This window comes from Carcharhinus amblyrhynchos, chromosome 10, assembly GCF_965287045.1.
Source record: "Carcharhinus amblyrhynchos chromosome 10, sCarAmb.v2.hapA, whole genome shotgun sequence".
Classification (NCBI taxonomy): Eukaryota; Metazoa; Chordata; class Chondrichthyes; order Carcharhiniformes; family Carcharhinidae; genus Carcharhinus; species Carcharhinus amblyrhynchos.
The window spans coordinates 104,411,198-104,427,279 of NC_137333.1; the positions used below are offsets into that span (position 1 = coordinate 104,411,198).

Here is a 16,082-nt window from a genome sequence, read left to right on the forward strand (position 1 = left end):
TAAATAAATAGTTTTCAGGAACGAGATATATTGGTTAAGTTGGTAAATTGGAGGGGTTCGGGCGGATTTTCTTGGGAAATGGTTGACAGGAGTTTTGATAGAGGACTTCAAAATCACGATAGGTTTGGACAAAGTAGGTAGGGAAAAGCTATGGATCTGGCTAAGATGCTATTTCAGAGAGTCGGTGCAAACTCAAAGGGCCAGGGGCCACCTTCTGCATGGTGGGGATTCTATGATTAAGTCAAGGACAATAAAGGATGGTCAATAAATGTATTCCGTGCCAGCATAAGAACATAAGAAATAGGAGCAGGAGTAGGCCATCTAGCCCTTCGAGCCTGCCCCGCCATTCAATAAGATCATGGCTGATCTGTCGTGGCTCAGTTCCACATTCCCGCCCTCTCCCCATAACCCTTAATCCCCTCGCTTATCAAAAACCCATCAACCACACATCCTCAGTATCAAATCAAAAGAAATCTTGAAAACAACAACAGGCTCTCTCCTGAGCTTTCTCTGCTCCTGTGTAAACATTCCCAGGTTCTTTTTGGCCCTGCCTCTTGGGGGGCAGGGTATCTAATCACTGGTATCAGTTTAACTGCACAACCCTGCATCCTCCCCAAAGTCGGAACATCTCTCATCGCAGCACACAGGACCCCAGATTCTTCACTTCTGTGCTCCCCAACAAGCACCGAATAGAGATCTGCGGCTGCTAGCAGTTTCACTTACCTGCAATGCTGGCACCAGGTGAGAGAGGCTGTCACGTAGGTAGGCATAGTGTCGGAATGTGTGATCAGAGAAGAGTGCTGACATCGTAGGACAGGTCTTGGCAGCATTAAATACCAGGACCAGCACAGCTATATCTAATATAATATGGAGTTAAGAAACACAGGACAGCTTTCTTTGACTGTGTACACTCTAGAGGGACAACAACCTCATCCTGTATAAATATTCATTCCAGCATTCAAACACAAGGGTATTTTCACCCTCATTCATTTTTCAGCAACAGATTTCTAGATGAGAAAGGTTAGCATTATAAAATGGAACATTGTTAGTACCCGGTGTCAGATACAAGCACTCCTAATCAAGGGCAGCCTATTTAAATGCATCAAACTAGCTGCCTTACACTGTGCTCCGAAGAGGGGCAACTGTTTTAGAATATGGTTCATGACTCGGAGGATGGGGGACAGGTTCTTGAGAACCTTCTCTGCTTGGAGGGAGATCTTTGTGCTTACTGTGGGGCAAGAAGGAGCTTCAGATCACAGTTAGCAGGTGAGGGGGAGGGCAGGAATATGGCGAGGGGGCAGTCGAAAGGGGTGGATGTTTGCTAACCCTGCTGCAGAAAAAGATTTGTAAGTTGGTGGATTCTGATTGGCTGTACATGGCCTTCAACGGTTACGGTTGTTGAGTTATCGAGTCACAAGAGTTATTATTGCACAAGGGAAAACCATCGGGGCTATGCTGCTATTCTGCAGTGAAATTCCCTCCATAAGTTTATTTCCTTCAAGTGCCCATCCAATCGCCTAGTACCAATCATAGTAACTATTTGCAAGAGAGTGGCTTCTACAGGGTGACTCAGATGGATTGCTGTCGAGTATTGGGGGAGGTCCATTGTACAGTGGAGAGGGATGGGGCTTTTGCCACAAGCAATGAGAAGACTTGGCTTTGTAAAACATCTTTCACAAACTCAGGATGTTCCAAAAGGTTTTAAAGCCAATGACGTGCAGTCACTGCTGTCATATAGGAAGTAGAACAACCAATTTACACTCAGAAAGATCTCACAAACAGCAACGAGGTAAGGGCCAGATGATGTTTTCCTGATTAACGCTGATTGAGAGGTGAACATTAGTCGAGACATTATGTATCACAAAGGGCACTGATTGACTAAGTATCTTAAACACATACAGAGGCTTCTGGGCATTAGGACGGACGCAGACATATGTGATGATGCATTCTGTAAATAAATCCAGTTTTCAGCAGAGGACTTGTGTATGGCCCCTACTTCACTATCTGTCTTCAACACTAAGTAACGTTCACCAGGAGCAGACTCCCTTGCTCTTCCCAAAAAGAGGGTCATGGGGTCTTCTGGTGTCCAGCTGAGGGGCTCAGTTTAACTTCACGTGTTAACAAGACGCGGCATTAACATTTTGATAGCTTAACTGCAACATCAAAAGTGGGAAGCCAGCACAAGTGACACAGGATCCTATTGAAGGATATTAGGCAGTGATGGGCTCTATTTTCTACATAGAGTTAGATAGCTTCTTGATTAATAAGGGGATCAGAGGTTATGGGGAAAAGGCAGGAGAATGGGGATGAGAAAAATATCAGCCATGATTGAATGGCGGAACGGACTCGATAGGCCGAGTGATCTAATTCTGCTCCTTTGTCTTATGGCCTTACACGTCAAGAAGAGGTCAAATGAAATAAAGCAGGGACAGTGGTAACAGTTTGTCTGCCAACATCTGTAAGGAGCACGTTTGTGAACGGTACATTATCAGAATCAGGTGAAGAACCTCCAATCTTTCTCTGAGAGACTGACTAGGAAGTGCAGCGCTTTCCTTTATCATTTCAAACTTTGAATCTTTAAATTGGATCTCAAGGTTTTGTAGCGGAATGACTTTTGTCCACCAGTGCACAGCCCCACAGGTCACCCCATTTGAAAAAAAGTGAAAATTTTAGTCATGTTAACTCTGTTAAGACAGAAAGAACAAATTCACTTTAAATCGACATTAAAATGGATACAGGCTGGGTCGTCCATGTCTGGTTCTGGTGTGTCAAAGTACGGGTGTGTGCTCAACAACTCTGGGACGAGTGGCAACACCAGAGTGGGGTGTCTGCTTCCAAGGTACTTGAGACATCTAGGAGGAGAAAACTTATTAAAATTCATGAGAGTTGAAGTTTTCAAATATTGCTGATATGGTCCTGTATTCATAGAATCATATAGAACAGGAGGAGGTTACGCAGCTCATCATGTCAGCTATTCTTTCCGTTTGTATTGTGTGCGGGGCAGCAAACATCTCTTTCAATAAAACTTGTGTGTTAGTTTGAATCTATGTGTGCAAACCACATTCCTTCTGTTGTTAAAACCCACAACCTCTAACAGTTAGGACATTACACACAAGAATGCCAAATTTCAAATGATCACAACACTTTATACTGCAGGAGAAAAGGGTGCTGATTTGTTGACTAGTTGAACCTGGCTGAGGCATTGCCATGGAGAAAGCAACAAGGAATATCTCATCTAATCAGAGTTGACTTGCCAGCCAATCAGTGCTTTTTTTCTCCTGTATGATTAATGGTTGTGGTTGTTTGAAATTTGGGTTTGCCCTGATTAGCGCATGACTAAAACTTCAGCAACACAATTTTTTCAGCAATAAATGTAGGAACAGCACATTAGCATAGTGGTTAGCATTGCTGCTTCACAGTGCCAGGGACTGGGTTCGATTCCCAGCTCCAAACTGTCTGTTTGGAGTTTGTATGTTCTCCCCATGTCTGTGTGGGTTTCCTCCGGGTGCTCCAGCTTCCTTCCACATTCTGAAAGATGTGCTAGTTAGGTGCATTGACCCAAACGTGCGCCAGACTGTGAAGACTAGGGGAATTTTACAGTAACTTCATTGCAGTGTTAATGTAAGCCTTGCTTGTGACTAATAAATAAACTTTGACTTTGAACAGGAGGAGGCCATTCGGGCCTACAAGACTATCCTGTCATTCAGGCTGATCTGTATTGATCAGATATATATTTTCAAGAAGCAATCCAATGCCCTTTCGAAACGTACAAGTGAATCCACTGCCGCCACCTTTTTAGGCTACATTACTCCCAATAGACTGGGATCACACCAGGCCTTGCCTGGTGAAATAGATCAAGGCTAATTGAGAACATAGGAAGGTGGGTTTCTGTTAAGCTGAATTGATTCCAAGATGATATGCTCAGCAATAGCAAAACAGCACAGGTTCACCAAAGCAGGCTCTGACAACCTGAGATAACTGATAAATACAACAGACAAGGGACAACATATCAGGTCAATCAGCCTGGTTCTTTAATATTCCTCAGGGGGTAGCTGTGGGTGGGACTCTTCCACTGGGTTCCAGGCAGCCCCACAAGCCAGCATCCTGGTAATCCTACCATACAAACGCCTTGAATCATCTTAAATATCTCCTGATGGAGGAATGGTAAGCAGCTCATCACAGATCTCAATCCAGCAACTCCTCGATTCGAAAATTCTCTCAACAAAAATTGTTGTATTGAAAAACAAAGGTTAAATTAGGGCCCCCTCCTGTCCCAGGGAATCAGCAGGCATCATTTAATCACAGCAAAAGACTCACTTCCAGATGGAATTCCGATCAGTTGGATACTTTGCCAGATTCTTCAGAAGTTCCACCAGAGCCAAGTGAATGCCATCCTTCGTCGACACATTGGTGTAGCACAGCAACTCATGCAATGCTTCCCGGATGTCACGGGAGGAATCCTGCAAAATATTAAAGCTAAATACTAAAGCGGCAGCCCTGGGGAATAATTTCACACTTCTCTTCTGAAGTTCAGCAGAATCACTTTGCCAATGAACCCCATTTTAAAGGGAAGATGTTCTTGGATTATTGACCAACTCTATTTATCATTTGCCCATCGCAAGATGATGATATTAAATGTCACAGAAACATGGTGAGGCCATTCAGCCCTTTGACCCTCTTCTGCCATTAACTATATCACAGCTGATCTGCATCTCAAATTCCACATGCCAACTTGGTTCCTTTTCACTAAACACCCTTAGCTAACTGCCGTCACTTGTCACCATAAATAAGACAGTCAAATGTATTGTCCAAAAGAAGGAACTTCTTTATATAGGTAAATAATGAAGTTTAGCAATAACTATGAAAACAGGAGCACTAGTAAAACAGGTCTTGCTTACACAACACTCGCTTGCAGACTGAAAAGCAATGAGGACGTGCACATACTCAGAACCCTCAACATATTCCAGTAAAACAATCACAAAGGAGAATGGCTTATGTACTTTTCTAACACTAATTAACCTCAACTTTGAAACTTTCAATATCATTATTTTGGTCTTGGCAGTGAGGGGAGGGGAGGGGATGGGATGGGGGTGCGGGGAGGGAATTGGAAGTTTCCAGATGTTGAGGCTCCTTGGCATTACCCCGAACAGCCTGGCTCTAACCTGAAGGTTCTGCCTCCTTGCTGTAAACTTCCACTGCCAGGGGAAGTATCTATTCTTACAACACTTTTAATCATCTTAATTAGATCACCCCCTTTAATCTCCACACTCAAAGGAAAAGCAACCTGGGTTCAAGTTCAGCCTCAGGTCACTGTCTGTGTGGAGTTTGGTGGATGTTCTCCTCGTGATTGCGTGGATGTCCTCCCGCACTCCAAAGATGTAGGTTAGGTGACTGGCCATCCTAAATTGCCTCTTAGTGTCCAAAGATGTGCAGGTTAGATGGACTGATCATGGAGAATTTCCCCTTAATGTCTCAAGATATACAGGATAGGTGGATTGGCTATCGTAAATTAGCAGGGTAAATACATGGGATTACAGGGATAGGGACTGTTGTCAGTGCAGGCTCAATGGGATGAATGGCCTCCTTCTGCACTGTAGGGATTCTATGATATTCCCCAACTCGCGCTCAGGAAGGTCATGTGGGTTAGAATACAAAGACTACTGGTGCCTTTAGCCTTATATTCCAGTAAGAGTCGGTGCTCTTGGGAGAGGCAGGAATTGAAATGGGAAGAGAAGAGGTGTTCTCAGTACAATGGGGAATGCTGAGGCTTAGACCCGTTGATTCAAGTTACTTTGGGAGAGCTGGGGTGCAGGTTCACCACCAAGTTGGGAAATTGTACATCACTGGTTAGACCCCACTACATTCAAATCTAGACACCAGACCTTAGGGAAGATGTCAAGGCCATTGGAGAGGGAGCGCAAAAAAATCTAACTGGAAAGATATCAAGGATGAGGGACTGCAATTACATGGAGAAATTGGGACTGTTTTCCTTGGAGCAGCAAAGGGCAGGAGAATGAATTATAAATGGTTTTGTTAGAATAAATAAAGTGAAGATCTTTCCAGTGGCAGGTGGATCGGTAACAAATTCACGAGTTAGATTTAAGGGCCAAAGACAATAAAGAGTTTTGTTTTACCCATCAAGTCAATTCCGAACAGGAATGCATTGCCCAACAGGGAAGTGGATTCACTTCTAACTTTCAAGAGAATTAGATAAAACCTTTACAGGGAAAACATTTACAGGATTACGGGGAAAGAAGTGAAAGAGTGGGGCTAATTGGGTAGCTCTATCAAAGAGCTGGAGTGGTCTGAATGGCCTCCGCGGTGCTGTACCTTTCTGTTGTATCTTGTGTGGTGCAAAGGACACAAGGAAGAAATGGGAGCCCAAAAGGTTTAAAAAAGATCACCTCCAGCACGGCCAGCACAGTGTCCAGCTGATCCTCACGTAGTCGGATGTGACAGGAGATTTTGCGCAGAGCGTGTATCGAACCCAGCCGCACCTCCTCGATTTCATCATTGAACATGTCCACCAGAAAATCCAGGCACTTTTCAGCAAAAGATGCCGAGGCCTGAGCCAACATACAGAGTGATTCCACGGCTGCGTTACGGACCTCTGTGGTTCAAAGAAAAAGCAATCCCATAAAACCGTTAGGAAATATCCTAGGGAATGTTTTGTGTCAATTTAAAAAATGCTCTGCTGGACCACAGCCCCTGGATTCATCACTGTGGTGAGATTCTGTTAACTGCCCCCACCCAGATCTTTGGCAAGGTTCTTTACAACTAAGTGCTTTCTGAGGGAACTAAGAGGCGTTAGACCATCCTTACACCATAAAAAGCTTCTAAATATTAAAGCATGCTTAAATGTCTAAGAAATTCTCTACATACGTTAATAAAATTAGCAAATGGTCCTGTAAAGAATCTTCAAAGTATTAAAATCGATCGTGGACTCTTCCAAAAATTATTATTTTTTCAGTGATAAACTAACTTTCAGCCATTTACACCCCAGATTCCCCCCTTAAAAACGAGTTTTTTTGGGGGAACGAGCTCCAGATTTCCACTAGCCTCAGTGTGAAGCAGTGGTTACTGATATCACCCCCAAACGGCCTGGCTCTAATTTTTAAGGTTATGCCACCAGCCTGCCAAAGCCCCACTTTCACCCCCACCTGTCCTGGACTGCCATCTCCACCCTGTGGAAGTAGTTTCTCTTTATGTACCTGTTGAGTTCTCTAATCATCTTAAAATTGGATACTGGCAAATGAGGTCAGTTTGTTAATTTAACATTTATTAGTTTTAGCCCAGGTATCATTCTGCATTCAAACCACCCAAACTGACTCCACCCACCTAGCCCAAAAAAAGGTCAGTACATCCTTCCCGAAAATGCAGTGTCCGGAATTGAACAGTTACCCCAGATGGGATGTAACCAGGTTTTTGTACAACTGCAGCATAACTTCACAATTTTCATAAAGTCAGTTTGAGGGTGATTTTACTGTTTCTGAAATTTTGCAGTAAGTAACATCCTCCAATTCCTCACAGCTAATGAATTACGGTTGAAGTGGGATCACTGCTGCTTTTATAAGAGTAGCAAGCATCCCCAAACGGTATATGGATGAGCGACGCCACAGTGGCAGGCACTGCTGCCTCACAGTGCCTGGTTCAATTCCGACCTCCGACGACTGTCTGTGCGGAGTTTGCTCGTTCTCCCCATGTCTGCGTGGGTTTTCTTTGGGTGCTCCGAAGATGTATGGGTTAGGTTGAGTAGCCATGCTAAATTGTCCCTTAGCATCAGGGTGATTAGTAGGGTAAATAAAGAATAGGGCCTGGGTGGGATTGTTGTTGGTGCAGACTCAATGGGCCGAATGAGCCCCTTGTGCACTGTAAGGATTCTATTCTATGAGTGACTAAATAAGCTATCATTGATGACACTGCTTGAGAAATGGAAATCGACTGGGTTATGAAATCTTTTACATCCAACTGAGTTTAACATCTCTCACACTGCCAACAATTGTGACCACAGCTTGCAGTGATATAGTACTTTGATCACTGCAAAATGTTCCAAGCTACTTGGCAATAATTAACACGATATTCTGTAAACCCCAGTTTACAATCCGCACGGAGATGGGCACAGCTCACCGTACATCTCATCCTCCAACCCATGAACAAAGGCTCCACAGGCCCCAGAGTTGATCAGATTGACTGTGTAGGTGTCCACCGCTTCCTTGGGGGCATCGTCACCCCACTTCCGGCCGCTGGAGAACTCGCCTGACGTGTACAGCTCCTTAGCTCGCTCATGGGCACTGCGCTTTCTCTGTGTGGAGAATCAGAATGCCACAGCTCAGAATCTCACAAAATAAAAAGCACATCAACTAGTGTGCATTTAAAAAGTTCCTTTCATGTCATCAGGTCGCTAGCAAAGTGCTGCACAGCCGATGGGTTTCTGGTAGGTGTTTATTGTCCATTTCTACTGGCCCTCGAGAAGGTGATGGTGAGCTGCATTCCTGGCCCACTGGTCTGCGTGGTGTAGGTATACCTGCAGTGCTGTTAAGACGGTCATTAGGATTACTGAATCTCTACAATGCTGAAGGAGGCAATTTGGCCCATCGGGTCTACATCAACCCACCTTTTTATCTTACTCAGGCCCTATTCCCATAACCCCAAATTTTTATCCCGCTAATCCTCTAACCAACGTATTCTGCAACACTAAGGGGCAATTTAGCACGGCCAACCCACCCAACCTACACATCTTTGGACAGTGGGAGAAAACTGGAGCACCCAGAGGAAACCCACACACAGACACGGAGAGAACGTGCAAACTCCACACAGACAGTGACCCGAGGTTGGAATTGAACCCGGGTTCCTTGCGCTGTGAGGCAGCAATTCAGGATGTTGACCCAGCTGCAATGTTGGATGTACAGAAAGGACTCAAAAATTACACAAGATTTCACAGAAGGCACAGAAACAGGCTATTCCTCCAACCAGTCCATACTAGTGTTTATGCTCTACTCGAGCCACCGCCTATCTTTCCTCACCTAAACCTACCATCATAACCCTCTATTCCCTTCTCCCTCATAGGCTTGTCTAGTTTCTCCTTAGAATCCATAGAATCTATGATTCTCCTTAAATGCATCAACAAACTCTGGGTGAAGAATTGAATGAATGTGTGAGCAAAGAAGCTATTCTTGGTGACAATGACTGAAGAATTAGTGTTGGTCAGTTCAAGGGATCGCAAAACTGCCCACAAGCTTAAAATCTCAGGAAAGTGCAATGCCACAACTTGCAGCAATTTCTCAAGTGCCCGTCATACAGTAAAACGGCTCAAGGACTTCACAGCAGTGTCATTCAGGCAAGGAAATTGATATAGAGTCAAAGGAGACATTAGGACAGGTGACCAAAAGTAGTCACAAAGATACAATTTAAGTAAAAAGGGCTAGAGAGGTGCAGAGACCTACTGGAGAATTCAAAACCTTACGGCTCAGCTAAAGACAAGGCCAATGGTGCAGAAATTGAAGATGCAGAAGAGGACAGAATTGGAACAATGCAGAGACTGTGAAGTTTACAGATAGGGTCAGGGCAAGACAGAGGAGGGAAGAAAGAATGGGAACTGGCAAACTACGTGATATATAAATCTCAGAGAGGTCATTCAACGAAAGCACAAACGCACCTTCAGATCAGACATCAATTTCTTATCAAGGGTCTGCTCCAGAAACTGTACGCTGACTTGGTGCATGGATCCCTGAAATATAAGGGCATGATTAGCAGCAATGCTGTAGGTGTAACTGTGAGACAAAACAAGAGACATTTATACAACACCAAAAGAAATAATAGATTAGCATTAAAATAGAATTTTTTACAAACTCTGGACATCCCAAAGTGCTTTCCAGACAATGAAGTACTATATTTTTACACTGCAGTCACACTTGTATTATAGGAAACATGGTAATCAATTTTCATACAGCTCCTGTGCAGATAGCAAGAGGCAGGTACAATTTTGTCTTTTAAAAAGCATTTAGACAGTTACATGGGTAAGATGGGTATAGAGGGACATGACCAAATGCGGGCAATTGGGATTAGCTTATTGGTTCAAAGAAAGGGCAGTATGGACAAGTTGAGCCGAAGGGCCTGTTTCCATGTTGTATACCTCTATGGCTCTATAGATAATTGGTTTCAGTGATGTTGTTGGGAAAGGAATGTTGGCCAAGATACCAAGGTGAAGACCTCTGCCCTCCAAAATTACACAGTAGGATCTTTTATGTTCAGATGAGAGGGCAGAAGGAACACCTCAGGTCAAAGACAGCAACACTTTGACAGTGCAGTACTCCTTCAGCACTGTACTGGGAATGTCCTGAGCAAGACTTAAACCCACAGCTCTCAATTGAGGCACAACATAATTAGCAAGGCTTATCAAAGACAAGTAACCACGTGGAGCAGAGCTGTAGAACTCAATGTAACAATTAATGATTGGGGAGGCAGTGGTGCAATGACATTGTCACTGGACTAGTAATCCAGAGACCCAGAGCAAGATCTAGGGACCTGGGTTCAAATCCCACCACATCAAATGGCGAAATTTGAATTCAATAATAATCTGGGATTAAAAGTCTACTGATGACTATGAAACTATTGTCGATTGTTAGAAAAACTCATCTGGTTCACTAATGTCCTTTAGGGAAGGAAATCTGCCATCCTTGTCTGGTCTGGCCTACATGTGACTCCGGATTCACAGCAATGTGGTCAAATGTCCTCAGAAATGGAGGGCAACTAGGAATGAGCAATAAATGCTGACCCAACAAGTGATGCCTACATCCATAAAATTAGTAATAAAAACTCGAGTGAAACCTACCAACAGTTTGGCTGCTTGTACTCTCACCAGCCAGGATCCGTCATTCACCATGTGACAAACCTTCCCAAAAGCATCATCGACCAGGCGAATTTCCTCATTGGATGATGGAATAGGGACTATACTAAAGTAACAAAGATAACACGGAATGATAATAGGGGCACTTTATACCAACACAATCTGTCCTCAAAGAACATCCTCAAGCCCTTTACTTCAATCCATGCTACCAGTTCAATTATTAAACATCAACACAGTAAGAAGTCTCACAACACCAGGTTAAAGTCCAACAGGTTTATCTGGAATCACGAGCTTTTAGAACGCTGCTCCTTCATCAGGTCAGTGGAGAGGTAGATTCACAAACACGGTATATATAGGCAAAAATACAATTGCAAGATAATTACTGATTAGAATGTCAAAAATGATTGGAATACAAGTCTTTACATGTAATCAAGTCTTTACAGGTACCAACAATGTGAGTGGAGGGAGGAATAACCACGGATTAAAGAGGTGTGAATTCACTGCTGAAAAGACTTTTTCCAACCATTCTTCACATTCTAATCTGTAATTATCTTGGCAGTTACATCTTTGTCTATATATGCCGTGTTTGTGAACCTACCTCTCCACTCAGCTGATGAAGGATTCCAAATAAACTTGTTCGACTTTAACCTGGTGTTGTGAGGCTTCTTTCTGAGGCCACCCCAGCCTAATACCGGCATCGTCACATCATAAACACCGACAGATTAACCTCACCGCAAAACGCAAACAAATATATCCCATGATCCATTAGTCACATGTTGCTGATTTAAGAAATATTTGGGTGGTGGCGGTGGCGGTGGTGTGGGGCAGACGTTGTGCGCTTGTGGACTAAATTCAAAAAAAGCCCTGCTTCCAACCTCAAACTCTGTCAATTTGCTACTCCTTTGCCACTGCATTGCCAATAGGAAGGAGATTTGGAACGGGTGTTCAGAGCAGGGGACTGAAATGCCACCACCTGTCTTCTGTCCCATCGCCCCGCCCCAGTCAAAGTTGAATCTTCCCCCACCCCCCATCTAACAGAAAGTAGCTTGTAACGTTCCCTTGCTTAATGTATTATATGCCCTTTGTCTATTGGCCCCAAGTTGGTTTGAGGAGAATCAGTCTGGGATTTCAGTGCAACAGCTGAATCTAAAACACACTCAAATACACCCTAATGTAGTAACACTAACCTGTCGGGGTACAGTTGGCTGAGAACCCACACCAGCTGCACAGCCACAGAGCGCACCTGTTCATAGTCGTCCGACAAAGCTTTGCAAGCCTTTGAAAAAGTAATGGGAAAGGAAACAATATGGTGACTGCCAGTCATGTTCAATAACATGCATTGATATATCACACTTAACACAGCAAAATCTCCTAGGATACTGGAAGACATAGCAATCAGACAGAAATTGAACTGAGATGGTGCAGATTTGCTGGGCCGAATGGCCTCTTCTGCACTGTAGGGATTCTATGATTCTATATCCATCAGGCCTCCTAGGTACGGACTTGATGAGAAGAAAGCTGGTAAATAGCTTAGGAATTAGCAACAAAGATCACTGGGTCATAGAATTATAGCACAGGAGGAGGTAATTCAGCCCATCGAGTCATGTAGAGTAATCTCTAACATTTGGGGCAATAAGACTTTGTGGTCATTTAAGAAATCTCATTCACATTTTAAGGGGCATCGGGACAAATACGCGAATCGGATGGGAATAGAGGGATATGGTCCCCAGAAGGGTAGGGGGTTTTAATTCAAACAAGCAGCATGGTCGGCGCAGGCTTGGAGGGCTGAAGGGCCTGTTCCTGTGCTGTAATTTTCTTTGTTCTTTGTTCACCCAGAGGAAACCCACCCAGACATGGGGAGAACATGCATACTCCACACAGATAGTGATCCAAGCCAGGAATTGAAACTGGGTCCCTGGCACTGTAAGGCAGCAATGCCAACCACTGTGCCACCACTTAGTCCCTCAAAACCTGAAAACGCAAAGTATCCGTTTCTCTGGTAATCCTAAACTCTGGGACTCCCATTTCCCAAACAACCATAAACCTATTGGTCAAGTCTAGTCAGTGATTACCTTAGACTACAGCTTAAGTGACCAGGACCTGGGAATGGTGTTCAGTTCAGTGAAGGAAACCATCTTTTATGCAAACTGGCTTTTGCCTTCAGCACTTTATCTCTAGCGGAGCCATTACCCAAGGATGGCTGCCCCCGCCCCCTATCGTTTTGTTGCTTCAACTCCTAATCTCTGCCAGAGATGGTGGCTCAGGATGGTTGCCTCTCTCTCTTGCTGCTGCTTCTTCAACACCTCATCCGTGTCTAAGCTGCTTTGTGACTCACAACATTCTGCCTACCAATTGTATCAATTGCAAATAACTCCCTTTTCCACGTTATTTCCTTTTCCTTCCTTTCTGCTGCTCAGGCATGGATTGCAAAATACATGGCAGTTTGATTTTACTTGTGCAAAAATAACATCCATTTTAATAACATTCTCCATTTCATGACAATTTCCCTTTGAAAGTTATTATTAAAGTGGTTTCCACCAGTCAGTCAGTGCATTTCAGATCATCAAAATTTTTCCAATAGCACATTTGGTTCTTTTGCCAATTATCATGAATCTGTCTCCTCTGGATACTGACCCTTCTGGCAGGAGTAACTCATCTTCTTTATTTCCTCTATCAAAATCCATCATCATTTGGGACACCTCTATTAAATCTCCCCTTAACCTTTTCTGCTCCAAGGAGAACACTCCCAGATTCTCCAGACCCTCCACATCACTCGAGTCATAGAATCCACAGCGCAGGAGACGATTTGTCCCATCAAGACTGCACCAACTCTCTGACAAAGTGTCTTAAACAGGCCCCCTCTCCCACCCTATTCCCGTAACCCCCACATTTAACCACGGCCCGTCCATCTATCCTGCACATCTTTGGAGTGCGGGAGGAAACCGGAGCACCTGGAGAAAACCCGCACAGACACGGAGAGAACGAAAAAGCTCCACACAACAGTCACCCAAGGCCAGAATTGAATCCAGGTCCCTGGTGCCCTCAAGCCTTCTGATAAATCCCCTCTCCAAGACTTTTGTGACATCCTTACCTGGCAGTAGATGATCTGCTGCAACTTCATTCCCCGTTCGTGCAACTGCAACTAGAACAAAGCACAAAAAAATGCACCAGTTCTCAGCCAGAGCAGCCTAATAAACAGGTCGCAAATGCATTGTAATTACTAAAGTTGTGATCGGCCTCATCATGCAGCTGGAGTACTGTGTGCAGTTTTGGTCGCCGCACTTACACAAGGATATTTTGGCCTTGGAGGGAGTGCAGAGGAGGTTTACTAGGCTGATACCGGAGTTGAGGGGGTTGAACTATGAGGAGAGGCTGAATAAACTAGGCTTGTACTCGTTAGAGTTTAGAAGAATGAGGGGAGATCTCATTGAGACATATAAGATGATGAATGGGATGGATAGGATAGAGGTGGAGAGGCTCTTCCCGCTCAGAAAGGACAGTAGGGCTAGGGGGCACAGCCTCAAAATAAAGGGGGGGGTGCGGTTTAGAACGGAGTTGAGGAGGAACTTCTTCACTCAACGGGTGGTGAATCTCTGGAATTCTCTGCCCATTGAAGTGGTGGAGGCTGCCTCACTAAATATATTTAAGATGCGGGTTGATAGGTTTTTGATAGGCAAGGGGATTAAGGGTTATGGGGAGAGGGCGGGAAGGTGGAACTGAGACACGACAGGTCAGCCATGATCTTATTGAATGGCGGGGCATGCTCGAAGGGCTAGATGGCCTACTCCTGCTCCTATTTCTTATGTTCTTATGAGGGTACAGACTGACAAGTGGCCATCCAGGTGAGTGCTGCTATGGGACCTCCAACCAACACTGCCTATTGAATTTAAAACTTTGCACAATCTCAGGACGTCCCAAAGTGCTTCACAGCCAATGAAGTAACTTTCTTAAAGTGAGCTCACTGCAATATCAGAAATGCAGCAGGCAATCTGCACAGCAAGTTCTTAGAAACAGCAATGTGATAAAAGACTAGTAATCTGTGTTGATTATAGGACAAAGAAAATTACAGCACAGGAACAGGCCATTCGGCCCTCCAATCCTACAAAAATAAAAATGATATATATTGGGAACAAATGAGCCTGCAATTCTCAAGACAGGTTTTCTGGCTGTTTAGTTCAAGATATTTCCAGATTGCAATGTCCAAATAACAATGGATATTGAAGTCCAAATTACATGCTGCCCATTTGAACTAAACACGGCCCGGTAGCACTGTGGTTAGCACTGCTGCTTCACAGCTCCAGCGACCTGGGTTCGACTCCCGCCTTGGGTCACTGTCAGTGTGGAGTCTGCACATTCTCCTCATGTCTGCGTGGGTTTCCTCCGGGTGCTCTGGTTTCCTCACACAGTCCAAAGATGTGCGGGTTAGGTTGACTGGCTATGCTAAAATTGCCCCTTAGTGTCCTGAGATGTGTAGGTTAGAGGGATCAGCCAGTAAATGTGTATATGGGTGGGGATAGGGCCTGGGTGGGATTGTGGTCAGTGCAGGCTCGATGGGCCAGATGGATTCTTTCTGCACTGTAGGGATTCTATGATTCCATTCTATGATTCTAAAGCCCCCTACACTTCAGGGAACCATAACCCTCTATTCCCATTCTATTCATGTATTTGTCCAGATGCCCCTTAAAACTCACTATCATATCTGCTGCCACTACCTCCCCCGGCAGCAAGTTCCAGGCACCCACCATCGTCTGTGTAAAAAAACTTGTTTTTAAATCTTGCCCTCCCACCTTAAACCTATGCCCACTAGTAATTGACTCTTCCACCTTTGTAAGATTGGTTTAGAGATAAATATCGGCCTGATACCAGGGAGAACTCCCCTCCTTTCTGGAGAAGTGATTGCATTTCTAAATTTACTGGCCATGATAGACTTTAGGGCTTCCAGGGTATGACGGCAGAACGGTTATGTTGTTGGATGAGTAATCCAGAGGTCAGGGCTAATGATTCAGAGACATGAGTTCAAATCTCATCCCGGCAAGAGGAGAATTTATATTCGGTTAATAAATTAAATATAAAGTTAGTGTCCGTAAACAGTGACCATGTAACGCCTAGATTGTCATGATTCACAAATGTGATTTAGTGAAAAAAATCTGACTTCCTTACTCAGCCTGCCCTCGATGTGACTTCAGGCCCATTCTTGAGTCTTAACTGCTTGGCAAGCCATTCAGTTTACAACTCT

The 16,082-nt window shown here is 44.3% G+C and overlaps 1 protein-coding gene across 1 annotated transcript in view; it reads right to left on the reverse strand.

Moving 5' to 3' along the window:
• The window catches only part of ints4 (integrator complex subunit 4), a 54,320-nt gene that overhangs the window by 19,282 nt on the left and 18,956 nt on the right, over positions 1-16,082 (reverse strand). Inside the window, exons 6-14 of the mRNA XM_080197709.1 lie at positions 13,938-13,988; positions 12,034-12,122; positions 10,832-10,952; positions 9,656-9,727; positions 8,128-8,302; positions 6,405-6,610; positions 4,318-4,460; positions 2,737-2,852; positions 724-857 (exon numbers count right to left, since the gene is read on the reverse strand). Of these exons, the coding sequence (XP_080053835.1) occupies positions 724-857; positions 2,737-2,852; positions 4,318-4,460; positions 6,405-6,610; positions 8,128-8,302; positions 9,656-9,727; positions 10,832-10,952; positions 12,034-12,122; positions 13,938-13,988 (1,107 nt within the window). The remainder of the gene's footprint in view (positions 1-723; positions 858-2,736; positions 2,853-4,317; positions 4,461-6,404; positions 6,611-8,127; positions 8,303-9,655; positions 9,728-10,831; positions 10,953-12,033; positions 12,123-13,937; positions 13,989-16,082) is intronic.